Source organism: Manis pentadactyla, chromosome 13 (assembly GCF_030020395.1).
Source record: "Manis pentadactyla isolate mManPen7 chromosome 13, mManPen7.hap1, whole genome shotgun sequence".
In the NCBI taxonomy this organism is placed as follows: Eukaryota; Metazoa; Chordata; class Mammalia; order Pholidota; family Manidae; genus Manis; species Manis pentadactyla.
Window position 1 is genome coordinate 10,884,309 of NC_080031.1, and position 27,615 is coordinate 10,911,923.

Sequence of the window (27,615 nt, forward strand, 5' to 3'; positions counted from 1 at the left end):
TGGAGCCCACCTACAAACTACCGCCTACCGCACCACCACTGGGACTTCAAGCCCATCCCTTCCCTTACTGGTGATACTCTTCCAGCCGCTACAGGGATTTGCTCTACCGGCAGGAAGAAGAGGGAGACAATATGGTACCCAAAGGCTTTAATTTTCGATATTACCCCTCAGGGTTCGGGAGAGAAATCAGACAACCATAGGGATCTTGGACTTGGTGGTCGTCACACTGCTGGCAGAGTGGGGCCTCTCCAGGAGCCCATTGCTATAATCAGCCCTCACAGAAGTTTGCTCAGACATCCCAGGAGCGATTGCATCCTCCCTGATAGAGAGAGGCAAATTCTTAGTGAAGGCTGGAAGCATCCCTCAGAGGACCCACATCCTCCAACTGAATATGATGTTTAACCAGCTTCTGGTGATTTCTGCCCAGGTAATCGGAGGACCACACCTTGAGAAATACTGCTTTGATCCCTATTCTGGATCCCACGACTGACAGCTAAAGTGGATAACAGAGGTAGCTTTTGCCTCTCCTTTCCTTACTGCCTCCCACTGAAGAAACTAAACTCAGCTGAGTGCTCAGGACAAATATAATTCTTGGCGTCCATATCCTGTTGATGGCTATTAAAAGGTCTTAAAAACTAAAAAGTAAAAACTCTACAGGAGGAGGGTGAGGGCAGCTTGTGAACCAACCCCTCCACCTGTACACCTTACTCACACGCTCACATAAACTGGCTACACCGTCACCCCCACCACCAAGTCCCAGGGCTGAGAAGCACCCCTTACCCCCGAACCACCCCTAAAGGTGACAGAGTTGGAGGGCTGAAGTCACCTGTTCTTCACCCAAGCCCTTTGCTCCCTTTCTGCACTACCCCCAGCCCCTGCTCACCGAAGCTCACTACCCCCGTACGTCTCCTTGGGCCTCTTCCTTCTCTCTTTCTGGAATCTTAACAGGCAGAAAGCAGCGACTGACAGGAACAGCACACCCAGGAGCACCCCGATCACAGCCCCGGCCACTCGGCCTTTGGAAGGGTCTAAGGAGACACGGGATCCTCAGAGCTGCAGACCTGCCTTGGCCCCTCCTTGGATAGCTTCACGCAGCGTCCCCCCAACCCAGGCCTGCCCACTTGGCCTCTGCCTGGCATCCCCTACCCGTCACAGAGAGGGTCAGCTCACAGGATGCACTGCCCATCTGATTGGTGGCCACACAGCGGTAGGTGCCCGAGGACGTCAGGGAGAGATTGGTGAGAATGAGCTGGCCAGATACATCATCTAGAGGGTAAAGAGGAAGTGTTCCACCTCCCGTTCAACCCACAGTGGGCACCTACCATGACAAGAGCACATTTCATTTCCTCCTCATAACAATCCTGCCAGGAAGGGACAAACCTCATTTTATTAGTGGGGAAAATGCCCCAGAGAATGAAAGCAATTGTCTGAGGTGACCCAGAGAGGAAGTGCCAAAGCCACTGGAACTTCTGTGCTCTTCCCACCCTGCATAGCCGCCTGTTTGGTGTGGGAGTGGGTGGCTGCACACACAGGAAGGGTCCAGAAACTGCCAGTAGAACTGGGATGGGGTGCTTACTGGCTGATGTCAGGTTCCTGGTTTGAGGGGCGAGGGAGTCTTGATTGCTAGAAACTGTATCTTCTGGCATGGCTCTTAGCTGACCCAAATGCTTTTCTAAGCTGCTTACCTTCCCTTTAGAAGACTGAGCACACACCAGGGGTGATCTGGGGGGCTCTTTGCACTGATAAAGGAGTTGGCCGGGGCTGGAGCTGGGGCTAGGAGAGACAGGGCACTGGAGCCAGCATGAGGAAGCTCTTGGCCAGTTACACAGTTCCCCTAAAGGAACTGGCTAAATGATTCAAGCCAGTCATTGCTACTCTGACTGCTTCCTCTCTAAGAAGTTTGGAAATGATTCATGACCCTTAAGAAACCGAAAAGAAATCCCCCAAACAGGTAAGTAGGAATCAGAGAATGCCCCCTGACTCCCACTCCCTTCCAGGGCATCAGGAGTGCATTTAGCTTCAGAAATGCTCCTAGGACCATGCAGCCACAGACTGCAAGAAGACAGACAGGTGGCACAATAGAGAAAGCCCAGGAAGAAGCAGGGAAAAGGTTCAGTGGTTTGCCTCATCCCACTCCAGGCATGGAACTGGTCCAGTAGGTGTGTGAAGTCTAGAGACCAGATTTGCCCAGGTCCAGCATCCCCTCTTTCTTGATGGGCCCTTACCTTGCACCATGCTGCCTGGAGAAGGTGTAGGGGAAGATCCGAGGTGGACCCAGTGGTACACTGGCCTGGGGGCTCCCTCGGAAGAGCTGCATCTCAGTGCAGCAGAGCTTCCCACAGACGTTTGACCACTCTGACTGCACAAGGGGCTGCTGGGGGGCACTGCAAAAATCACAGAAAGTACCTTAGTCATCTCCCAACCTCACCCTGTTAAGTGCTAGATTTCCTGCTTCAATACTCCTACCAAATAGTGGTCCACTTCTGCTCACACACCACTGCATTCCAAGAAAATGATTTCCATTATTGGAAATTCTGATTGTTAGAAAATTCTTCCTCATGTTGAGCAAAAAAATCTGTGTTAATATAACACCAACCCATTGGTCCCAATTCCTGCCCTCCAGACCCACAAAGAGAAATGAAAAATCCTCCATAGGACAGCCCTTCAGATACTTTAATGCAGCTGTCATACACCACCTCCTAAATCTTCTTTACCATCGAAACATCCCCAGCCTCTTCTGTTTGCACATCCCTGAGCAGACTCAAGTTTGGAGTGAGATCAAAGCTCTGAACATAAGGTTGGTATTAGTGACAGGGACCCTTGTTCTTTTAACAGCCATTGGCCTGCTCCACCATTGACCTAAGGAGGGACAGAATCTGAGCTACAAACAGGAGGTTTCCCCCAAAGATGGAAGCTGTTGTGGACATGACTCAGATACCTATATGTGGGAAGGTCTTCCTCTCTCTTGAACCCTTTGTTACTAGGGGCTGAGGGAGGAGGCATTCTTTGTGGAGGGTGGAGAAGGTATATGGCCATCTAGATTAGCCGGCTTTGGGAAGGAAATATTTTCCCTATGGTCTCCAGTGCAGTTGTGTGCTTGAGCTGGAAATCAGGATGAGGGTGGAGTGTGAATTTAGCAGGATCAGTACAATCATTCAGGGTATGTGAGTAGCCAGTGGGTCCCCAGCCTGCCTTACCCAGCACAGTAAGGTTGATTAGCCCCAACCCATTGCTGTAGAAATCTGGGGGGTTGTTAACTTGCTTGGCAGAGGTAGGTTCCAGTATCTGAGTGGTGGACATCAGTCAGTTTCAGGGTGGCCACCCCTCCTGTGGGGGGATTCTGAAGCAGGCTGGCCCTGTCTGCCTTAGAACCAGTTGGATACAGATGGCCACTGGTGAAGTACAGTATCTGGGGAGAAGCAGAAGATACACATATGTGCCTTTTCCTGCATGGCATCAACTCTACAGTCTTCTCTCAAAAATGGGTATAAGAGGTCCCTCCCTCCCATCAGCCAGGGAAGCTGATACTGTGTAGCCAGAACCATGAAGGTCTAGCTGTCCCCAAATACCATCCCTTCCCAGTTTCTGAATGACTAGATTCATTGCTTTCAGCTAAGCATGGCTCCCAATTTGCAAAAAATAGAAATGAATAATGCAACTATTCCAGAAAGGAGCAGCATTTTATCCTACTATCAATCACAACTCAGCCTCAGCAGGTTTATTAACTGAAACTGGGCCTGCGTTAACATAGAGAAGTTGCATATAGGAACAGTGGGAGAGGGAATTGGTTACACAGAGCTTCCTATGGGTTGAAGGGTAGCCCACACTGTGCTCCTAAGATCTAGGAGTCCACGTATGTCTTCATGCACGCACAGTGACCAACCAAGGCACCCTCTCTGACCCTGCACCTTCATCCTGGCAGGCCCTCTGCGCCTGCCTCTCCCAGTCAACCCCCACAAGAGGCAGGAGGGCCCCCCTCCGGCGCAGGTGCTCCCAGCTCACGGGATGGGACGCGGAGATGGGCTTCCCAGGAGGCACAAAGCACTCAAGGGCGAAGTTGTCTCCCACCGACGTGCTGTAAGTGCAGGGGAGCCCACCGGCGCGCTCAGGGGCTCAGCGGGCACCTTCACCTCCACGGCTAGCGCAGGGGCTGCGGGGCGCAGAGGGAGGCCGTGGGAGAAGCACTCCGGCGACTCTGGCCAGCGGCTTGGGCGGAGTGGGGGCCGGGCCCAAATTCCGGTGGCCCGCGGTCCGGCCCACCCTGCGCCTCCACGAGGAGGCTGGGGGCTTCCGCCCTTACCCAGAGCTCAACTCCCACCCCTCAATCCTTGCCTTCTTGAAACCTGAGGTTTCCGGGAGGGAGGAGCCCATCCCGGCCGGGTTTTTGTGGGTAAAAGGACGGAGACTGGGCAGGTATGAGGGTGTGTTTGCCAAGGAAAGGAAAACAACAGTCCAGTGGTGGTTAAACCCTCCCGGGAGGCCCAGTGCACCCTCCCAGCCCAGGCCTCCGACGCCTCCTCCCCGGCCTCCCCCCAGCCCCAGAGCCCGGAGGCCAGGCCTCTGTGCCCCAGCTCTCACCGTCCCGCCCGGCCCCCTCCTCACCACTCATGCACAGGAAGCCCAGCAGGGCCCCGCAGAGGGAGGTCCCCAGGAGCCCAGCCATGGCCAGGTCCTGCCTGGGCGAGGGAAGATAGTGCCCGCAGGCAGCCTCCTCCTCGCACTGGGCAGGAGCGAGACTGGCTATCGCAGAGCAAACAAGGGGAGAGGCCGGCGCCCTCAGGTAAGGAAACGCCCCTCCCTCCGGCAGGCCTGATACGGGACCCCTCCCGTCTTCTGCCCTTTTCCCCCCAACTCTGAAGCTCTCAGGCCCTGGGGACGGGGCTGGGCTTGTCAGAGCCCCCAGGGGGAAAGGGATCAGAGCTGGAACTCTGGAGGGAAAGAGTGACCTGGGGAAGAGGGAGGCATTCTGAGGACCTGAGAGCTGGCAGATGACCTCGTCCCAGGCCCAACCCTGGGAGCCTGAGCCCCAGGCTGAAGACCCTCCTGACCCTGTCAGAGAGTCTTGCTCCTTCTGAGGGCCCCTCTTCTTTTTTCCTCCGAGATGCCTTCTTTGGCACTTCTGATCACCACTTGCTGAGGTAGGAGTCTCCATGGAAACTACAACCCCTCCCCCTCCCAGAGCCACTCCATTGTACGGACAGAGCAACTGAGCCTTGGAGGAGCCCCCAGCCTTGGCAGGAAAGGGTAGACAGAACTGGGGCACAGGCCTGCACCACAGCCCATCCTGAGCTCTCCCTCAGGACAAGAGGGGATCCTGCTGGACGGGCAAGACGTGTTTGTTAAGGATTCAGGGGCCTGGGAGAGGGGAGCTCAAGCCAGGATCTTCTCCCCTGCCCTTGAAGACGAAGCTGGAGGCCTGAATAGGGGTCCTCTCTGCAAAGCCATCCTGAACCTCAGCCTCTCCTGGGAATCCTAAGTTTAAAAAGGTGACTTGACTCTCACTTTCCATACAAACACGTTGCATCTTTATTGAAATTTGTAAAACAAAAACAAAAACACAAAAACACACATTTCAAGTTAGTTTTAAAAATATCTTCCCTACCCCCTGCCCCAACAAAATTCAAGCACACCAGCAGGGCAGGCTCTATTAATGCAGGGAGCTGGAGTGGGAGTGAAGGGTGATGGCAGGTAGGGGTGGAGCACAGATCCAGGGACCTGGAGGACTCTGGCAGTCTCCACCCCGGGAGGGTGAGACAATCTCAGTAGCATTGCCCCGCAGTCACGGGGAGGGGGCAGAGGCTCTTCCGGATCTGTGGTCTACGTCCTCTTCTTCTACCTCCTGGGAGTTTGGTTCTTAACCAAGACTTAGTTTTCCCATAATAAAGGCAAAGACAGAAGACTGGAGGTCTGGAAGGTGGCCGCTCTCCCAAGACTCATACCTCTGTGCTAGGAGTGGCCCCTAGAGGCAGGAGCAAACCCAGGTGGCTTAGCTAATGAGTGGCTGGGCCGTCACACCAGAGACCCAGCCTGACTCTGGGCGGGCACCATCACAGGAACTGCACCCATTCGGCTCAGAGCAGAGGAGGAGACCCCACCAGGGCTGAGGGACATTGGCTGAGGGTGGGCTGCATCTGTCCTGGGTAGCCTTGGGGAGGGCAGGACCTGGCTGGAGAGGCTGGGTGTGGGGGTCAGTGCACCAGGCCTGGGAGGGCCTCGGGGCGGACGGAGGGCTCGTGCTGAGGTGACGGAGGAAAGGGTCCCATTCTTGGAGATTGTGTCTGAGCCCTTGGGCCAGGGCAGGGTCCGGGGAGCCATGGCATCCTCCCTAATCATCAAAGAAGTAATAAGAGGTCAGAAGCTGGAAAGGGGAAGAGGAGAGCATGCCTTATTCTTTCCTCCCCTCTGTTTAACTGTCCTCTTCTCTAAAATCTGCCCAAAGGAATGAGGCTTCAGCTGCTGCCCAGCCTCCCATTAGATGAGAGCTGCCTGAATTCCCAGCCTCAGCAAGGGGAGCTGGGAGAACCCCATTTCTGCAAAGACCAGGGACACTTACTTGATATCGTTGGCCGGCTCCTCTAGGGCCTTGCCTCGGTGATGGTACAAGAGGACCAGCCCAGCCAGCAGCCCCAGTCCAACCAGCGTGCCCACAACTGCTCCAGCCACTACTGTAGCCCCGGATCCTAGAAAAGCCCTGGTGTCAAAAGGAGACACCCAGCTGCTCCCCACCCCTCTCCAAACCTCCTTCCCCACTGCTACCAGACATGTTTTGTTTTCTCTTTTTCCCTGTTAAGAAGAGGGGTAGCTGTCAAGCAGAAAACGGTCAGTCACTGACCAAACATTTGTACAGACATTGGACCAGGATGAGCTCCTTGTCCTGTTAAAAAATGAAAGGCCTCATCCACTCTCCTGCACCCCACCCCCACTGATGGCCAATTTCTCCTTCACAGCACTTACCCCGCACTGACCTGTGCTCACTTCCAGGGTCACATTGCAGTGGGCATTGCCCACCTCATTGCGGGCATTGCAGACATAGACTCCAGACATGGAAGTGGAAAGGTTTGTGAGGCGTAAAGACCCACGGAGAGCATCTGTGGACACAAGTAGTGAGCCATCAGTCTGGGGCCCCTCCTTCCCATTGAAAAAGTCCTGCCCCTCGTCTGGAATTTCCTCTTTGACTCTATGACACCCAACTCTGTTCCCTGATGGAGGGAAAGGTGTGGCAGCCAGCAATGCTAAGCAGAACTGCCAACTCACAGCCCCCACCGTCCAGCGTTCCTGACTGATGCCTGAAAGGAGGCTAAGGAGGCGATGATGCCCAGAAAAGCCAAAATACAATTTTTGCTTTTATTTCTGAATGGCCGTTTGGGGAGAGAGAAATAATATTAGGCTAGGAGTTAGAAAACCTGGATTTCTGAATAGGCCATGTGACTCCAAACAAGTTACTTGCTATCCCTGGGGTGCAGTTTCTTCATCTGTAAAATGGGAGTAATATGACCTATTTGAAGGTATTAAAAGAGTTCTAGGAAATAAGCATTATAACAAAGCTTATTGGCTGCTTACTCAACACCAAAGGCTAAGTTCTTTACATGTACAACCTATGAAAATTTCACAACAAACCTAAGAGGTAAGCCCTATTTGAAACAATTAAAATTTTGTTATTAAAAATGGTCAACTGATAAGTAGAAAAAGGGACAAAATGAAAATACATGTACCCACCACCTAGATTCAACAATTGCTAACATTTGGTATACTTATTTCACTTCTCTCTTTTTCTGAGAGAGAGAAAAAAAAAGCACTTCAGCATATATCTGCAAAAAGTAAGGACTTTGTCTCACATAATACAGCATCATTGCCACACCTGATAAATAATGATTCTCTAAAAGCATCTAGGACTACATATTAAAAATGTTCCAACTGCCCCAAAATGTCTTTTATCGGTGGTGTGTTCAAGTCAGGGCTATTGGTACCCCCATTTTACAAATGGGGCAATGGCGGTGCAGTCACACAGCTTGTGAGTGGCGAAGCTGGAATCTGACCGCAGGTAATCCACCTCCAGAACCACTAGGTCATTTGTCCTTTTCCGTAACAGAAGTCTGAGGCAGGCAGAAGCACCCAGTGCAGGGCTGCCCCTGGTGGCACCCTTTCTCCAGGCCCTCCTCCCCCGACACCCTTGTCCTCTGCCCCCAGTCCTTTCCAGCACCACCTCCCCTTTTCTCCTCCGCCCCCCTGGTAGCTCTCCTCTTTCCCCCACCTCAGTCACAGTCTCAGTTGTCTCCACATGTTCCCTCACCTAAAACCGGTGCAAAGAAAACCTGGGAGGATGGGGGCAGCCGCTCCCACTGGTATTGGGCAGCAGGCTTACTCCTTGGGGTGTGGCAGCTCAGGGTCACGTTGGTCCCCACTCGGGGTACGCCCAGGAGACGGCAGGATGGAGGAGCTGGAGGAACTGGGGAAGGGGAGACAGGTTAAAATCTCCACCCAAGGGACCAGCAGACCCCCTCCCCTACTCCCCCCGACAGCCCTCTGCCCCTCCTCCGACCTTTCCACTCAGCCATTCAGGACGGAGACCTGCCGACCTCCCCTGGGGGTGGGGAGCTCCTGGAAAGTGTGCGCTGCTCACTTACCCTGAACATTGAGTTCTAAAGTTTTGCTACTGTGGCCCCTACTTATGCCTTGACTGTCTTGTACATTCACAGAACAGACGTAGGAGCCAGAGTCTTTCTCCTGGAGGCCCTGCAGCCTCAGTGACACATTCCGGGAGGGCATGGAGTGGACAAAGGACACTCCGGGTTTGCTTGACGTCGTGACCCTACCGATGTATGCCAGCACCTGGTGGGGGACATAACATCTCCCTGTTATTATTACATGCATGCACTGTGCCCACAGGCTCAGCTAATCCCATACCCCAAACTGGCCGTCGTCAAGTGCCCCTCACCTGTACCCTTCCCCTCTAACCTGTATTTGGTTCCCATTCACCCCATCTCCCTAGCCCCCTCTCACCACTCCTGGGTCCTCTTCACCAGAACAGTTATTGTTCCCCTGTACAATGTCTCTTCATCTCCCACTTGGGGTATTTAGGAAGGTGGTATAGGGCAAGGGGTAATGTAAATAGGGGGTATGTGTGAAGGAAATGTAGAGTGCAGGGATAGAGCCAAGATTTTTAAAAAATATTTTTTCTCTTCTTTTATTGAAGACACCCCCACACACACATATAAATTCACCTGGATCTACTCCTGCAATCTAAATCTCTTTCATACATATCCCCTACTTGCCATGACCGCTTGAACACCCTTTCCAGGCCCTTGGAAGAGTGCGTGCAAGTAAGGAGTTCTGAAAATGAAGTTTCACTGGCTTCTGGGTACATCTGCCTCTGCGTATAAATGTGATGTAAGGAAGGAGAGTAGGTAGGAGATTGTGGGGAAAAACTGCCCCTTGCTTCTCAAGGGGAGTATAAAGGGACATCAGGACAGATAATCACTTGGGAGCAAAGGTGGCCTGAAGATAGTGTCCAAAGCACAGAGACTATGAACAGGAAGATGCTCAGCTTTGAAAAGTTGTGCGGTAAAGGCCCTCACCTTTCCTCAACCCTCAATGCTCACTCCCCCCCCACCCGACAGCAAAATAAACTGTCTCTCCACTTTGAAGTGTTTTGTGTGTTGGATTGCTAGGAAAAGCTGGAAAAAGAGAATACTCTCTGGAGGCCTCCAAGATCAAAACAAAACTTGAGCAGATGAGGAGGACCTTGCTTTTCCCTGAATCTCCCTCCTGGTGCCCCAGTCGCTGACCACCCCTCCCACTGGCTGCGCAGCAGCCAGCCTCTGGCAGAGAAGATTTCTTCTTCCCTCACCTGGTTCAGATCCTTCCCTTTCTGCTCCAAGAACCACATCACGGTGGGCACCTCCCGGGGCTGGGCCGAGGACACCTCCCCTCGCAGGGTGTACCACGCCGGGAGCACCACTTCGGCTCCTTCTACCGCCTGCAACCTGTGGAGGCCGGCGGGCACGTGCAGCTCCAGCTGGGCCCGCGAGGGGGACGCTGGGGACGAGAGCGAGAGGGCGTGAGCGCGGCGAGCTGGGCTCCTGGCTCCGCGCGGCGGCGCAGAAGACAAACCCGGCGGGGTCCTGCCGCCGCCGCCGCTGCAGGCCTCGAAGGCGGCCCAAGGCCCGCTGACCTAGGGTCCTGCTTTCAATGTCATCAGAGCCTGTTCTCCGCAGCCCGTGGGTTTGTCACAGGGATAGGGACACATTTCTATGCACTTAAAAAAAAAACAAAAAAAGGTATCCAGAGGAGCCGATTTCGGAGCACCAGGAAGAGAAGGCAGATGCCAGCGAGGAACGGAAGACGTTCGAGGGGAAGGGCAGATTTAACACTTGTAATCTACACTCCAGGGAGCGCGGGTGCTCCTCCAGCTCCCCCGCGGGGGCCAAGGAGTCGGGGCGCTGCCCACGATCGCCGCTCTCCTGCTTCTGCGTCTCTCAGCCAGATGCGCGGAGGGTGTGGGGAGGCCGCGGGGTTGTTGATTAACTCCGTGGGCGGCTCTTCTGAGCTGTTCCCAGCTAGAGAGATGGAAGTGGGCGCCCGACCTCGCCCCGCGACTGCACTGCTCCCCGCCTGCTGCTCAGGCCCGAAACGTGAGCAAGCAGGGAACGCAGGGAGTTAAGAACCCGAAAGGGTGCTGTTTGGGGGTCCAGGGGATCAGGGAGCGTCCTCCGAGGTCGCAGAGAATCAGGGCAGAGCTGGGACACGAATTAAAGGCCCTTGACAATCAAGTACAAAGCTTGTGTCTGCTTGTGTCCGGCAGGCAGGACGTGGCCTGAGGTGTTGGTTTCCAGCAGGGGCCTATTAAATGAGTGCGGGCGTCACGGCGTCCAGGAACACTCACTTTTCGCCTTCCCGAGAGGCACAGGAACAGCCAACCCCTAAACCCTCCGAGGAAATAACTCGGGCTTGCACCGGCCAGGCTGCAGGTGGGTGCTGGCCGCCCCGGGCCGAGGCCAGCTCCTCCTGGGCCCCAGCACTCTGCACCGGGGCCCGAGGCGCCGGCTCCGCGTGGTGACCAGGCGGCCAGCGTCCGGGCAGAGGCCGCAGGCAGGCCCGGCTTCCCGCCCTCCCGGAGCCGGGCTGAAGGCCTCCGCGGGCCCAGGAGCGGATCCGGCCAGGATGCGCGCCTCCCCCACCGCCTTCCGGCTGCGTGTCTTTCCAGACCCCCCACCCCTATTCCTTGGCCTTCGCGGCACCCCCCTTCCTATTTCCTGGCGGGTCCCTGAGGCCCGGCCAGGAAACTTGTGCCCGGTGATAAGCCAGAAGACAATGACGCCGCTAGACCGGGGCCGCCGCGGGAGAAAACAACGTCGACCTCAAGGAGCCGACGCCCCCTGGGACCCGGCCCGCTGGCCGCCTGGCCGAGGCCGGGGACTCCAGGAGGCGGTCGGGTGGATCGTCCCCGCCTTCCTGCAGCTCAGTCTCCCGGCCAGCAGCAGTTCCCGCCACCCAACCTGCCGGGAGGGCCGGGAGAGGCGCGAGCTTCCTTGGCCTGAGGCGTCCTGACCACCCCCCAGACCCTGCATTTATGCTTCCACTTTGCACAAGGTGGGAGGGGGCGGTAAAATAGTAAGAGACATACTGGGGGGTCTGGGCAGATGCTCTCTGTCCTGCGCGCCCAGTCAGGCACTTGGCGCTTAGGAGGGCCGGAGGCTTTCCTGCCCTGGATCCTGGGTATTCGCCGGAGCAGAAGCCTTTCAACTCTGGCCCTTTCCGCCCTCGGGGTTCACGGTGACATAGGGAGGGGGAAGGGGTAGTGGAAGGTCTAAGTGAAGGAGACACGAGCAGCCCAAGAAAGGGGCCCTCCTGGCCCCCTCTGAGACCAGAGTGAGGGAGCATGCAAGGGCCGAAGGAGAAGGAAAATGGGCCCGCTCCCCGGGCTACTATTTTTAGTCTCCCTCCTTCTCTGAGAAACTCCCCCCGCGGGCTTCTCACGCCCCAGGGGCAGCAGCGCTGAACCACCCGAGGCGCAGTGCGGAGCAGAAGGGCCCGCGGAGAGCCGGGTCGGGTGGGCAGAGCCGGCCGAAGGCTGTTGGCGGCTCCGGAGCGCCTGGAGAGAGGCCAGCCACCCCCGGGGCAGCCAGGTAGGGACGCTGGGCCTGGGCCATCGGTAGGAACGCTGAGGCTCAGAGTTAGGATAGGAACAGGAGGAACTGAAGGCGGGTGCAGAAGATGGCCAAGCAGCAAACCTGGGCTTTCCTCCAGTGAATTGGGGACCCCCAGCAGGAAGGGGGATGTGGGAAGTTGGGACCAGAACACAGAAGGGAAAGGGACTTTGAAGCTGGGAAAGGGGCCTGTGATGTTACCCACCAGGAGCAGGCCCGCCAAGCCTAGAGGGGCAGGAACCTTTCCAGGCTTTGGCGTGGCTGGCAGGCTGCTCTTGAGCCCCACTTTGGGAACCCTAGTATTTCATGCCCAAACACCCTGGCAGCACAGAACAACCTGAAGGGGGAAGGGGTGAGAGTTAGGTGAGCCCCACCTCAGTCCCATCACTGCGGCTGACTTCCAGTCCACATCTTCCCAAGCTTTACTTGCCCTGGCAACTTCCAACAGGAGAGAAGTGAGGAGTTAAATCTCAGCAAACCCACCCTGTGTGCCTGTTCGGGATCCCAGAAAAGGGAGGGCAAGGAAGCCTGGGAGGCAGCTGGTGAAACCTCTGACAGTAGGTTTAGTTCCTTCTTGGGTCCCTTTCTCCCCACTGGGCCGCCCCAGCTCCTGGGTGCCCCTGGGAGCCCTCAACACTCCTGAAGCACTTGCTCCGAGGAGGCGCCCTTCCTCTCAGGCTCTTTGAGGCCCTCCTATTTCCTTTGTCCCTTTGGCTCTGGGAACCAATGGGGGTGGTGACAACTCAGGGGGGTCACAATTCTGTTCCTTTAGGCATCTGCACCCCTCCCCCATTTCCTGTGTCCCAAATGACCTCACGGTCGTGCTTTTGGGGGCACCTCCCTTGATTCCCAGGGCAGGAAGAGGAGGACGGGGCAACGGGAAGGATGGGACTGGGGAACTGACGTGAAATGCGTGTGTCAAGCCCGGGCCCAGGGAATTCCCCCGGGGCTCCAGCACATCAGCTTGTGTGTAGGGTGCAGGGGCCTGAGAGCGGCTGGAGTTAAGTCCTTAAGCTCTTTAGCCAGGTCTCATCCAGCAGCTCAGCTCATCCGGCCCTGCTGGGTGGTGGTGGGGAGCGAGGGTGAGGACTGGTTCCTACAGCTCATCCCAGAGGTCTACCTGGGCAGAGGCCCTAACCCTGTGTCCCACCACACATACCTCACCCGAGGTGGGAGCTGTCCCGGCACCCGAGGGGACAGAAGTCAGCACCCGCCAGTGATGCCTGGAGTGAGTGGACGCGGTGGGAGCGTGTGTAGCGGGGAAGGGCAAGAGTGAAAGGCGGGAGTCCCATCCCGCCAGCACCTCACCAGTGACCCCAAACACCTCCCTTAGGGGCGGGTTCATCCCATCGCCCATCTCAAGTCATCCCCTGGTCCGGGGTTTCACTCACCAAAGGCACTTAGCCCCAGGAACAAAAACCGCAGCAAGTTGGTCGCAGGGGGCCCGGGCAGGGAAACCATGGCCTTCCCGGGCCGCGACGGCGTCAGGGGCGCGCGCTCCAGGAGACGCCGACCGACAGGTGCTAAGGCCGCCCGACAGCCGGAGCGGGCGCGGGAGCCGGGCCACTGACACCACCGGCGGCTCTAGCCAGAGTCTGTGCCGTGTGTGTGCCGGTGGTGGGGTGGGGACCGACGGGGACAGGAGGGCGGGGCATTCGAGGGGGCGGAGAGGTCGCGGTCTTCCGGGCGGGGCCCGCAGGCGAGCGGCCGCGGGGGGTCGCTCCTCGCCCTCCGACGGTCGTGGCGCGGGGCCTCCACCCGGTCAGGAAGCAGGGTGGGTCGGGTAAGTCGCGGGGCCCTCCCGGCCCTCCGGGGGCTAGGGGAAAAGAGAAGGGTCCTGGACTCTGTCACCGGGCCGCACTCTTCCTCCTCCGCCGTGTGAGGTGGAAGGACGGGAAGGCAGGGAGGTCTGGGGATTATCCGACGTCCAGGAGCCACCCGTACCTCTGACCTAAACGGCCGGGGCAGTGGCCCGACTAGCCGGCTCCGAGCGCGGGGCCCCCGTCCTCAGCCTGATGCCCGGTTCTGAGCGCGAAACGACCGCTTTCCCCGGGTCGGGGGCCGGCTGGGTCCCGGGAACGGGGCGGGAGTTGTTCGCACCGCGCACGCCAGCGACCCGGAACCCGAGGCTGCTGGAGGCCATCTGCACCTGTGCGCGGCGGACCGGGGCTCTGAGCAGGCTCTCGGAGAAGCCCTGAAACCCAGGCCCGAGGCCACCCGCTCTTGCGCGTGGAGACCCCGAAGAAGGAAAAGACTGGCGCAAGTAAGTCCCCGGAGCGGGGCAGGAAACCGAGGGCCCAGGAGCGCGGTTGCCAGCTCCTCGCCTCGGGAAAGAATGGCTTATAGGCTTAGGCGTATACTGGGGAGGAAGGGGCTGCGGGAAGGCCGACTGGGCCAAGTCCCTGCATTTCCTTATCCCCGTGTCTTTGCTGCCTCCCATCCCTCCTCAGGCCCGCTCTGATCCTTTAATTCCCGGACCAGGTCCTGTTCGTTGTGAATTTCATGTAACTGTCCCTCCCCCAGCCAATCGGTCAAAACGCTCCTCTGCGCCCTCCGGTGGCCGCAGCTCCCTTATGGAAGGGCACGCACCTGTTCTGCTGCTCTGTCCAACAGCCAAAATAAAGATGCTTCAAACATCCGGGCACAGCTCAACCACCGAGCAAAGGTCACAGAGGACAGAAAGCGTAACAGCGAATTCCTGGCGCCACCTGCTCTGGGTGGCAGTTGGTTGGGAAGAAAAGCAGCCAGGCCTCCAGGATTTCATTTACTCTGCACAGCTCTGCTCTAACACTGAACGTGGTCCTTATGCCTGCACCACAACATCCTTTTCTATACCCGGCCTCACCCTCTCAAGCAGCTTCTTCCTAGTGTGACTTGCCTGGCCACTCTTCAAATACCTGCCATGCAAATGGTTTGAAAAATGCCTGTGCAAACACTAGACTGCTCCTGCAACACCTGGAATCTAACACTTGTCAGTTCACTGGTGGCAAAGGCAACAAAAATAGGTAACTGCCAGTCTCATACCCTTATGCAAGGACCTACAAACTTGGAGTTGTCAAATAGACTGTGTGTGTGCAGTTGTGTCCCGGGGGGGGAGGATGTTGGTTTGGCTTTTCTGTTCTGTCGCATTCAAATTTTTTTTTCTTGACTGCACTTCAAACCACTGCTTGTAAACATCCCTCCTGTGTTTCCAGACCAGGGTTCAGTTACCCCAAATCAGTACCTCTTCCCAAGAAGTACCAAGTGTCTTGGTTGTGTCCCAGAACACCAAAGCATCTAATTACAGAGGCTGTGCTCACCCCCAATCAATACTACTCAAGGTAGAGCCTCAACATTCACCTTCAGTAGCTAACTTTTCATTTAGTATTTGGAACCCCAAATAATTTGCAACATCCGAAGTAAAGTTGCAACCAAAGATTTGTAGGCAGCAAATCCCTCCATGTGACACAGGGTCCCCTCAGGACTCTTTCACTGCCCTCACCCTAATCAAAGAATTCTCCATACTATCTCCTACGCCCACCACTTCTTTCTGTTGACCCTGAGGCAGCAATAACTGGCAGAGGTTAGCAGAGCAGCTCCATTACTTATTGAAAGTTTTTGCGAAGATGCATTTTTGGGTGAACATTGCTCTCTACCTTTGCTTGTGTAAAATGAGAATGTTGGCACAGATGATCTGAAAGTGACCTGGAAACTGCTTGCATAAACACGTTGTATGCAAGAGCCAAGCTCTTAGTTTCATATGTTAAGACACTGACAAGTCACTAGCTTTCTTCCAATTATACGTATCTCTAAAGTGTTTTCTGATGCCAATCTTAGATTTGAGTATAGTGTCTCCATCCCCCTTGAATCAGTTAAAAGACTTCATTAGGGTCTAAATAGTCTACCTTTTGCTTTTAACAATGCTTATATTATCATCCCTGCTGTTCTTCTCTCTAGATTGTTCTGGTCTGAGACTGGATATTCAGTGTCAGCAAGCTACTTTCTTTCCAAGCCTCCATTTCCCAATGCTCCGCTTTGTCCTCTTGCCCCTACCCTCACCCATCCCAAGACAAATGGTGAAAAACACATACTAGATACAGTCTTTGTCATGTTCCCCGGGGGTGCTAACAGTGGTCTAGCAATGTTCCATTCTCAGTATCTTAAGTTCCATATCAGTAATCTTAAGTAGATCCAAACATCCTCACTAAATGGTCCCCAAATGCTCTGCCCCAGCTAAGTAACTAATAGCAATGGGAAGCGGGACAGAGGAAAAAATGCCTGAAGCATAGTGTTAGGTTTGGGGTGGATCAGTGGCAAAGGTTTTGGGCACCCATATAATACTCCTGGTCATGATTTTTCCTGCAGCACTTAGCACTGAATTTTATGAGATTATTGTTACAAGATGATCGGTGAAGCCTCAGCCTTTAGGACCGTAATTCCAAGTTCCAAAGAGCAAACTCATGAGAATTTCATAAGGCCCATATTTATAGACTGTGCTCCGGAAGAAGAGGTGCTCCATTCAAATTCCAAGAATATCTATACTCTCCCTTAGCAGGCATCCATTTTTAGCTGTTCACATCAGAAAACAGCCAACTTCCTAAGCCTGGACTCAAATGACATCAATAAAAGTCATCCCGTTGATTATAAACTCTCTATTAGCCATTAGAAAAATAAATAAGCATCAGCCAACCAAGAGGTAGCAGAATGAGAAAATCACTGACTTGGGATCATTCAGGTTGCAGGGAAGATTTTTTCTTTCTTTTTTTTTTTTTTATCAATATGCAATCTTATCTTCAATAGTACAGAAAAATGGAAAATTATAACTCTTACCTGGATTTGCAGGCAATTAAAATAGAACACCTGAGAGATGTGGGGGATCATTAAAGATAAATAACCAATCTAACAAGTCTCCACCATAGACCAAAGTGATCCTCGACAACCCTACTATAAGTTAGTTCTTAGCCAAGAGTACTAACCTCTAACTGGAGTGCCAGTTGACCCACAGAAATCTCTGAAAGAGCTAAATGTGATAGTTATAATGGACTGACAAATTACAATTTCCTATCTTCTGGATCTCTTTCAAAGATTTTTGGATGTTTCCACTGGATCTTCTTTCCTATTTTACAGGCAGCATGATAATTCTCCACTTCTACCCCTTGAGTTTAATACTCTTGATTACTGAGTGTAAAGATGAGGAATGAAAGTCTCTTACAAAGTCATATACTAGGGTCAGAAGGAATATCCTAGAAGTTTTTAAAAAAGAAATACAAAACGAAATGTCCCATGATCTTCGAGACTCTCACAAGAAGTAATGACGCTGGTCAGTGGGGTACAGGAATGAAAGTGAAGATAGCCTGCTCTGTCTGTTCTGGTCTTTCTTAGCAGTAAAGTCAGAGCACAGTCCCCACGCCAGGGCGTCCACACTCTGATACAGAAAGCTCAACTAGTATGCCAAGAGGCCAGGAATTACTTTAATTTTTTTTTTTTTTAAAAAAGTTTAAATGGCAATACAACTGTAAAGTCAGTACATCACAGAAACAAAGCTCTTTGCAGGCAACACTGATTGGGAATAGCAAAACACTTGGTTGGTGAAAAAAATGAAACTCTAACTTATATACAATAGTAGCTAAGGGTGATATTGAAAAACAGTCTTATTTACTGTGACTCAAGATTTAACTTGCCATTATCTATTGCTTATTTATTCAGGGTTGTAAATAATACTTATATAGAGACATAGAGATGTGTAAAAATGAAACATTGTGAAAAAAATACAATTTTTCAATTTCATATGAAACTCAAAGTATAAGTTTTGTCCAATATGGAATGTACCTACATTTGTGTATATTAGGGCTCTAAAATCCATTTAAAAATTTTTTGTTTTTAAAAAAGCAACAGCTGACCCACCAAGCAAGCTCATTGTATGACTTGCTTTTGCTCAAAATGAGCGTTTTCAGGTGAGGTCTGCTTTTCTGCCCAAAGTCTACTATGATTCCTTACAAGTTGTACTGGCCCAACTGTGGAGACAGTTTCCATGAAAAGTCTGATGGCAGCATCTGGATGAGGGACGTCAGGGTCATAGGAAATGAGTAGAGAAAAGGGAGGTAAGAGCCCAAATCCTTATGAAGGATGACATTCAGTTATTAAATTTTAAGGGGTATCCAATGGCTTTTTCCAGGCACTCAACTAAAGAGCCAGCAGAAAGAAAATCCCTCTCAACTTCTACAAATTTGATGTAGATGGATTTGGGGGAAACTCCGGGATCTACAATACAGTTCTGAGACAAAAACCCATTGATACCAACCCAATCTTTGCTGAAGGTTTTGGTATTTGCTTGGAAATGTAAAAACAAGCATTGCTGCAGAGTCCTAACCTCAGCAATCCCGAGGTAGCAATAGGTAATTCGGGTGGGTTCTATTTCCACCTGTAATGAAGCTTGTGCTGAAAGGCTTTCCAAGTCAACCCGGCCCTCCTTTCCTGGGTCCAGGGACCGTCGCTCCATGTGGGGTGAGGGGGGCCTCTCAATACATTCTTCATAGCCAATGGCATAAAGGCCTGGGCTCTTGGGAATGCCCCCTGGTAATAAATACTGAACAACGTTCCCACCAGTTGGCTTGGAGTGGGCAATGGGTATCCAGTCAATTTCCATGTGCAGCTCCAGGCACCTCGCTTCACTAATCGTGATCTCTAAAAATTTGTAGTAAACATTTTTCCAGTTCATTTTCTGCACTCGGGTCATAATGATCCGTCCCTCAGGCTTCTCAGAGTTGAAGTACTCCCGGAGTCGCTTGCCAAGGGGCACCTGGGAGCTGATCTCAGCATAATGGTAGCGGATATCCTCTTTCCAACGGGTATTGTAACCAATTCCAAAAATGGCCAGTTTATTAGAAAGATGAAGTCTTGAAAAGTCTGTCCAGCTCTGAAACAGTTCCCATTTCAACTGTACTGATTCCAAAATCTGTACAATATTCTGCATGATGTCTCTCTTCCTAGAAAGAGAAATAAAAGTCAAATTCCTCAGGTGTCTAGATCAGCACCGTCCAACAGAACTTTCGGCAGTGATGGAAATGTTCTACATCTGTGTTGTCCAACGTGGCAGCCATTAGCACTTAAAATGTGGCTAGTCTGAGCAAGGCATTAAATATTTAATTATGATTTGAAATTACATTTAAATAGCTGTGACTAGTGGCTACCATATTAGATAATGCAGGTCTAGATTATCATAGTATTGAAATCTGAGAAACACTTAGGAAATTTCTAGGTATCAATGATCAACTGCTTTCCATTACTTCTATAGTCTGGCTGTATTAAGCTTAGTAACTATTGATACACAATCCTAACCTGGAAATTCTGAAAGTTCAATAATTTTGGCCCATACATGCTTGCTGCAGGAAAATATACAACCAATTATGACTATTGATTTTAATGATATAAGAACAAAACGACATTTTCTTCTGTTTGTCTGAAATGTGTTACTACTCCCAAATTGAACTGTCGGTGTAGCACAGAATTAAGATCTGAGGATCTGAATGGAAATGGTCCATTTTAAGCTTAGGTTTTAAGAGGGAAAATTACTAGAGAATATTCTAGAAAATATTTTATAAAGGGAAGCAAAGTATAGAAACGAGTTCAATTTTGATTTGGATAATTAACAGAGTAAGACATAAAAGGCAGGGAAATTCTTGTTTCACATGCTGCTGAAATCATTTTATTTTATAGCTGATACTTCATGATGATTCATATATACATTTAAGATACGTAATTACAAGTCTGTTTCTCAAGTATGGAAAAACTTCAATATTGGAAGATTGAAGTTTGGTAAATATTAACTTAGCAACAAACCATTACATTGTACATCAATTACAAGCTACATTAAGCTACAAAAAAGCTCATCTACCACACTTACAATCAAACATAGGCTAGAAAAGGGGGTGGACATGCTGGTTTGCTAACAGCTTCTTGGAAGGAGACCGATCCCTGAGACTTGCCTATTAAAGTCTCCTCTATCTTCTAGGGGAAGAGCTTTTAGAACAAACAGGGGAACCTTCCATATAGTCATTCTCAGTCTGTCCTCTTACTCTCCTCCTTTGTGAGATGACAAAGAGCAAATACTCTGTTCAGCTACTTCTTGCAGCCAAAGACTGCCCTGGATTTATCCTCCACCCTTTAGTTTGCCCTGAAAGCTTCTCAAGTATCACAGTGGCCATCCAGATGAAACCACTGCATTCCTGGGGAATTAATTGTTCCTCTTCTCAGAGCACACTGAGGCACTCGATCACCTCACTAATACTTACACTGGGCTGCCTGTGAGGCTGACACGGGACCATTCATGGGTCAGTGCTTTAAAGAAAAACTATCTTTCAGAGCCACATCTTTCCTTGTCCTCTTTTGAAATGTCATACTGATCTCATGGAGGGCTAGGCTAAGGAGTTGGGATGGAAGGCAGAGATTTTTGTCTGTCTTGCTCACTGATGACTCCCAGTGCCTGACATACAGTAGGTATGTGAGAAATAAGTCTAGAGAAAAATCCAGCGCTCAAATACAGTTATTTTGTTCAGTACTGTCACTGTCCTAAGTCAATAAGGAACAGTTGTGAAAAAACCTGCAGCAGAAAATAAACTGCCTATTAAGAACCTCTCTAAAATTTCTCTGTGGCTGAAATCTGGAGAACAGGTGGCAGAGGCTAGATATTTCTGTAGAGCCTCTCCCCTTTCCTTTTTCTCCACCATCTCTCAGACAGCAAGGTCACATATGTGGAATGAAATACAGAAGACAAGTGGGCTCTAGGAATGCTCCAAGGTCACCAAGTGAAAAAAAAAGGGGGGGTGTTCCTCACTTTCCCCATAAATTTGTCTTTTAATATATTCATTTCATTAATTGGATTTAATCAGCAGTTTGCTTAAAGTTATTTGAAAGAACCACATATAGTATCCCTGGACTCAGAGAACGGTGATGTCCTTACAAAAGAGACACTGCTAACCTCTTAGGAAAGAGACCAGGGAGGACAGAAGTCGAAGGACCCTGGCGCTAGACTTCCTCAGCCCTTCCTCCAGCAACTGCTTTCTTTTCCAATATGTCATCTAAGAGCTTGCTTTTTGATATCCAAACTGTAATGAGGAATTTAAGGGTCCCTCTGGGCCTCCTGTCATTTCAATTAACCCCAGATCAACTTGGTGCCCTATGACTCATCTTTGTATCTTAATTAAACATCCCGATAGCCACATTCACACACAGGCAAACACCACAAACATGCTTAATTTTCGTGGTAGTGTATTTATTTCTTCTTGTGGTATACAAAATTCTCAGTATTTCAGATTAACCATTGGAAAATGTAAGCTAAGAAGATGAGAAGGAATGACTAGACACAAGCTTCCTAAGTGGCTATAACTTCCATAGCATGTTTAATTACAGCAATGACCTTCTACCTCTTCCCAATGGTCATTAAACTTAGAAAATACACTTTATAGCAAAAGGTGAAGCATCTACTTACTGTGCTTCTTCAGAAGATTCTTGTTTGATTTTTAATGTTCTCTTTGTGACAGGTATTTCATCTGAAAAGCAGAGTTTTTGAAACACATTATATTTTCCTAAGTGGTGGCATATGTCTATGCAGATAAAGAGCTATGTTTATGGTTTGTTCCATACTTTCCCATGTGAGGCTGTAATTCTATTGTCAAACACTGTCCAATGCCAGATTTATAAGTATAACTCTTATATAATGAGATGCATACATTTATATGCAAGATCAGAAACCAGCTCTTCAAGTATAAAAATCTTCAAGGTCACCAGAGGATTTACAGCCAGGAGCTTAAAGCTTAATTTCGCTGCAAACATGATTTTTAAAGGAACAAGAATGAAACTAATTCTGTTCTACTCTAGATTTGCTATGCAGGTTTTACAGACCAATTATTCCTCCAATATCAGGATCAATTATACTCTGCATGTTATTTTTTTCCAAAGGTTTGGGGGACTTAACTCTCTACAGCAAATCCAGAGTTATGGGATAACACAGTAATTTAGACCTCGTTACTCTTCTGAAATTAAGAGGAAGTGATTGGTTGGCATCTGCCCTTTTTATTCTTCCAATCTTTAAGTCTCTCTCTTACATTGCGTTAGTCTTATGGTTTTATAGCCTCTTTCTTCTCTCCCTTTCTCCTCCAATATTTGAGATTTTTTTTAAAAACAGCATTCATAAGAAATATTAGCATTGAATCCTTTTTCTTTTGCGTTAGCATTTCTCTTGCGTCAGAGATTCTGTAAAACAGCACCCATGGATCTTCATCTTAAGCGAGGGAAGCACTTTCAGGGCGCCAATCCCACTTAGACCTCCTTGGAGGGTGCTGCACACCTCGCTGGGGAGTGAGAACTCACTTGCACGTGAGCACTCACCACGCAACTTGCTATCAATGTATAATGGTGGCAGCAGATATTAGATCAGTACTTCCAAGTCAAGAATATCAAAATTGGAGCATTTATTGCAAAAAGAAGCAAAACCAAATAGACTCTCTTCATTAGGCCATACAAGTTTAGATTTGGTGGCCAGGAGTTTCATTTTCCATTTTGAATGCTAAGACTGTACGTAAATCATTCCAGCTCCTGCTGGGATGGGATCCTTTAAGAAGTTTGAATATGATCACTGATAAAATTTAAGTATCAACTCTTTTCAAGATAAACTGAGGCTCCCTTCATTTTTTGTTGAGATTTAGTCTGGGAGGAGGGACCTTTTCCAAGTCATGAACAGGAAAGAAAAATACAAGGGGTAAAAGAAGGAAAAGACAATTACATCTATAGCAGATGAGCCAAGAGACAATACTGTTGGCAGTCATCTTAGAACTGGAAGTGCAGGAGAGCCTACCTGTCACCAAGATTCCTTGCAAATTCTGTTTAGAAATTTTACTGGTACTCAAATCACCAAATGAGCAACACCAAGCACTAGCTGGCAGTGTATAAAGCTAACCCAAGCATGCCCAGAATGCCCCAGACAGACTGCTATATGCCTTGTGCTGACTGTGGGAACAGTGCCAGAAGATACTGCAGATATTCAGTACCAGCACACATATAAAGATACATATACACACAACATACGTATCATATGTACTGTCTTTCTTACCCAATTCCTGATCTGTTGGATAGCCGTGGAGATCCTGACTGTGGTTTCCCCAGTCCTCCTGTGAATACTCCTCCATAGTGCTGCCATCTGACTCCAGCTCCTGGTACAAGCCACTACTGTTAATAAGTACAGGCTGGCAGGGCTGAGCATCCCATCCTCCCTGACCAAACACCTGTTCCAACTGTTCAAATGTGTAACTGCTCTTTCTTTTCCCAACACCATGTTCTTTCACCCGACTGTAACACCTGCGAAGGGTCTAAGACACAAAGTCTTTTGTTATTCCTTTAAAGCTGTACTTCCTCTTCCAGGTACGGACCACAGATATTAATTACTATTAGACAGACACAGACAGACAAACACAGACACATTGTTACAGGAATGCTAGATTTCAAATTCATTATTATATTAGAAAAAAACTAATTTAGCATTTACTCAAACATATTATAATTCAAACAATTATTTTGCAATTAATTATTCATTAAACAACAAAAAAACATTACAACATTATTGCATGTACCCCATACACATATTTTTATACCCCCACCCCCATTTAAAAAGAATAAGAAAAAAAAAAAGAAAACAAGAAATACCAGCCAGCCAATAGGATGCACACCTGCCACAGAAGAGAAGGAGCTGCTATTGTGCCCAGAATTTAGAAAAAGTGAGGGAAGGGAGGACAGAAAGAAGAATTTCCCAAAGTAAAGATAACCATCCTTACTCTTGACTAAGAAGGAATACAGGGTAAAAACAATTGCTCAAACGAACTAGCTAATAAAACATATTACTTACATAGCCCATATTCCTTACTAACTCACTCTGTCTTTGGGGAAGTTGCTAAAATTTGAGAGAGATCATCAGTAACACTACAGACTCCCAGTCTCAAACCTCAATTGTCAAGAAACAATACCTAATACCTTACATCTCAAGATTAGCCAAAGATACTAGTCTATCCTACCAACTCCAATTGCCAGCTAAACACAGCAACAAATGAGGCCAATCATTTCTTCTCTGGGGGGAGTGAGGTGAAAGGGTGTTTTCCTTCTTCTGTCTTGTGGCACAGAGCAAATAAATACCATTATGCAAGTCCACAGATGAAACCTGGGTAATTTATTATCTTGCACAACACTTCAATGTTCTTCATGGTCTTCTAGCGCATTGTTTCTGATGATTAGCCCAGTTTCCTCAGTTTGATGGTACACCGTACACTATTTTATGTGGTATTTCAAAAGACAAATTGAGGATTTAGTCCTAGCTTCCAATTTTAGTTACAGTCAGTCTCTACTCCATCTCTGCCTCCCTTCGTTCCTTCTAATCTCCCTTCTGCTTTACTGGGTTTCACCCTGAGAATTTTCTTGAGAGACAAGACCCTTTCCCCCTGGTGACTTCAAATACTTTCCAACTCAACAGCACAAAACCAGCTCACCTCAGACTTAATTTATACCCATTAGCCAGAATATACATTTCTCCTTTATCCTCAATGTGAGCTTACTTTCCATAAGTCAATATATCACCTATTCTCACCAAACCAGAACAACTCTTAGTAATCTTCATAGATGCTCCATGAAAGGTCAGTATCATGAAATCATAGCTGACAAACTATAAGACACTCTGTCAAATACTTTGCAGATCTGTCCCTTAAGGTCAGAATCCAGATTAGCACAAGGAATCATTAAAGCAAGACATGAATAATCTTCCTCAGACACAAGCAGAGCCGTGATTGGCATCTGGTCCTAAAACCAGCCAGCCTGCCCCTGTGTGAGCACCTGCCTCATTCCCCCTTTCTTGAGATCTCTTCTGGTGCCTCAAATGATGCCATAAAGAACTGAGGTTTCTGATATTACACCATTAAAAAGTAGTCCTTCTTCTCTTTGTAAAGGACAGTCACAACCACCTAACACAAAACTTTCTAGAACAAGTCAGAAATGGACTCGGGCAGCCCTTCCAATGGAAGGAGACAATGGCCTGCAGCAGAACTCCTCTGACTTCCCACAGGCTCCGCTCTCCCAGTGCCCTCTGCCCTCCCTGCAGGGATTGGAATTTGAATTGCAAACATCTCCTGCCAATTTATTTTTATCTCACAATGTCTCGTTTCTGCAAGAACACCCCGACCACTCTTGTCAACTCCTCCAAGCACCGTAAATGGAGAGTCCGGCCATGTCCCTTTTGGCTTTCCAAGGCCATAAATGGAGATGGAAACCACACCACTGCTCACTGCTGACTGACTGCCTAGAGAAAAGCACTCAGTGCACAAAAGAGCCCAGTTGGATCTGCCACTGAGGGTTATTTCAGAAGTCAAGGAATAAAACTAACATTTCTTTGAAGAAAGGTGCCATACTTCTCAGGATGTGACACAGGCATAAGCAAAGCCACCAATCTTTGACAATATACATGGTGGGAAACCACAGAAAAAAATTTACTTTCTTGAAACCACCAAATTGAGCTTATAATTTCACTTAATGGAATTCTGAATAAGGAAACTAGCAATATCTAATGGTTTTAGAGAAGGAAGAATAGATTATATATTTCATATTTCATCAAGAAAGGCTAACAGATCTTGCCACCTCTTATTTTGTGGTGTACTTTTATAATACACTTTAATAGTGTAATATGCCGATTTGTAAAATAACTACTAGGGGTCTGAAGAAAAATGGTAACTTCTAAGTCCATATGATAAGAATTTGATGTATTGAAATAACGTTTAAAAGATTTTCAAATTGATTTTAACTCTCTCAGGACAAAAATCCATGTAAGAGGTAGTTTCTGGGTTCAGTAAAGACCACAGATCCAAGGAGAGGCTGTTTAAATAGGACACATCAACTAAGACATAAAATTTAAAAAGTAAGAACTCAAACAATCAGCTTGACTGCCACTCTGAGTAACACTAGAATTTGGTTAAACTAGAGGGATTTTTAGAAATGGATAAAAGACAATGGAGACCTTCCAATTTTTATCACCCATAATAAATCAGAAAAGGTTATACTTTCTATATCCTAAATGATTAACCAAGGCATACAATTAGATAATTGTATGTGATGACAGTCCTAAATAAACCAGCTTAGAAACCTACTCTCACCTGCGGTTGAGGTAATGCTCCAGTACCCAGGAAAAGTGAGGCCTTCCTTCCCATTTCACAGCCGTACCAAACCCAGCAAGAACCTCACTTTGGCTTTCCTGGAGAATCATTGCCTATTCAACACAAAAACCTTTCCTTTTCCCTTCCCTCTTCCCTCACCTCCCTCAGCTTAGAAATGTATAGTAACTTAAGTCCTAGCATTTTTTAAAAATTTAGATCTCAGGGGGCAAAGAATTTGCTTGAAATTATTAAAGACTATTCTATGCACAATTACGAAGACTCACACTCTCCTCATTGTGAGAAATTTCTGTGGTAAATCAGTATTACTGTCTCCCTGGAGGACATACTGGGAGAGAATACTGTATCTCGAATGAAGTCAGAGACATAGGGGTCAGGAGACGTCAAGAAAATCTGGAGAGAACAACTAAATTGTAGGCAACAATTTAACTAGGTGGTCAAATCAGAGGAGTTCACAGGTATCTGATATGGAAGAAATGCCAGGTCAATGTTTTCTTAAGTCCACCGTGTCAAGTATTTAATGACTACAAGAGGAAAAGAACGAGAGGAGACTTGAGAGATGTCCCATTACCAAAGCAGAAAGAAAAATAAGATGGCTGACAACCAACACTTTATAGACAGAGAAAGAGTTCTGCCAAAATTTAAGATTAGAGTAAGAGGAAATGAAAGAATAAAGATGACATTCATTGTGGATGAATGTAGGGGAGTCTATGGGGCAGCGGGCAGGGAAACAAAGGCAGGAGTTTTAGATTGGCAGGATTGGGGGTTTAACGGCAGCAATGCAGAGAAAGACCCAGGGTTACAGTACACGTAACATTAAATACAGTGCACAATGCAGCTATCTTGCCAAAGTAAGTAAATCCAGTATTGGGTTGTATAAGCAGAGGAATCACATGTAAGCTATGAAGGTGGCTCTTCCTCTCTATTCAGCACCGGTGAGGCCACAGCTGGAGCTCAGCATTCAGTTCGGGGCATCGAACCAGCTACAAGAGAGGGAAATTGTAGAGTTCAGAAAAGGGCAAATAATATAATGAAAGGCTTGGAAAATAAGGTCTATAAGTAAGGCCAGTGGTTTCATCAAAGCCATTCCTGACATTACATAAGCTACTTTTGGGGTAAAATAAGGCTTCTTTTCCTTCAGTGTTCTCCAATCCCTTTTCCTTTCAGGAAGTGGGAAGAACTGAAGTCTTCCCTGGTCTGACAAAGTAGGAAGCAAACTAAATAACTTTTAGTGACATATGCCAGTTCTGCCATTGGCTCAAACATTTTCTCAAAAACTGCCCCCCATTTCA

General features: G+C 49.1%; 3 protein-coding genes across 11 annotated transcripts in view; all 3 read right to left on the reverse strand.

The window, feature by feature from the left end:
* Positions 1 to 132: 132 nt before the first annotated feature.
* On the reverse strand, positions 133 to 4,674 carry VSIG2 (V-set and immunoglobulin domain containing 2). Its single transcript, XM_036930314.2, is given in 9 exon segments — positions 133 to 319; positions 884 to 1,028; positions 1,147 to 1,266; positions 2,226 to 2,384; positions 3,198 to 3,261; positions 3,263 to 3,409; positions 4,003 to 4,088; positions 4,091 to 4,150; positions 4,603 to 4,674. Coding segments are annotated over 9 exon segments (975 nt in total). The 5' UTR covers positions 4,664 to 4,674; the 3' UTR covers positions 133 to 186.
* ESAM (endothelial cell adhesion molecule) lies at positions 133 to 13,908 on the reverse strand. Its single transcript, XM_036930315.2, has 11 exons — positions 13,538 to 13,908; positions 9,848 to 10,035; positions 8,625 to 8,829; positions 8,291 to 8,446; positions 6,966 to 7,088; positions 6,554 to 6,680; positions 4,603 to 6,325; positions 4,003 to 4,150; positions 3,198 to 3,409; positions 2,226 to 2,384; positions 133 to 319 (listed from the first exon to the last, which is right to left on the reverse strand). Exons 1-7 carry the CDS (start codon positions 13,605 to 13,607, stop codon positions 6,010 to 6,012), a joined length of 1,185 nt encoding a protein of 394 aa, XP_036786210.1. The 5' UTR covers positions 13,608 to 13,908; the 3' UTR covers positions 133 to 319; positions 2,226 to 2,384; positions 3,198 to 3,409; positions 4,003 to 4,150; positions 4,603 to 6,009.
* Positions 13,909 to 17,576: 3,668 nt separating this feature from the next.
* MSANTD2 (Myb/SANT DNA binding domain containing 2) overlaps positions 17,577 to 27,615 on the reverse strand; it is a 28,996-nt gene continuing 18,957 nt past the window's right edge. The window contains exons 2-5 of one of the 9 annotated variants that reach the window (XM_036930304.2): positions 23,405 to 23,488; positions 23,233 to 23,332; positions 21,613 to 21,673; positions 17,577 to 19,111 (exon numbers count right to left, since the gene is read on the reverse strand). In XM_036930304.2, the coding sequence (XP_036786199.2) occupies positions 18,259 to 19,111; positions 21,613 to 21,673; positions 23,233 to 23,332; positions 23,405 to 23,488 (1,098 nt within the window). In that variant the 3' untranslated portion in view covers positions 17,577 to 18,258. Of the gene's footprint in view, positions 19,112 to 21,612; positions 21,674 to 23,232; positions 23,489 to 26,305; positions 27,307 to 27,615 lie in introns of those variants that run through there. The other 8 variants (XM_036930309.2, XM_036930308.2, XM_036930306.2 and 5 more) reach the window with 8 other exon arrangements.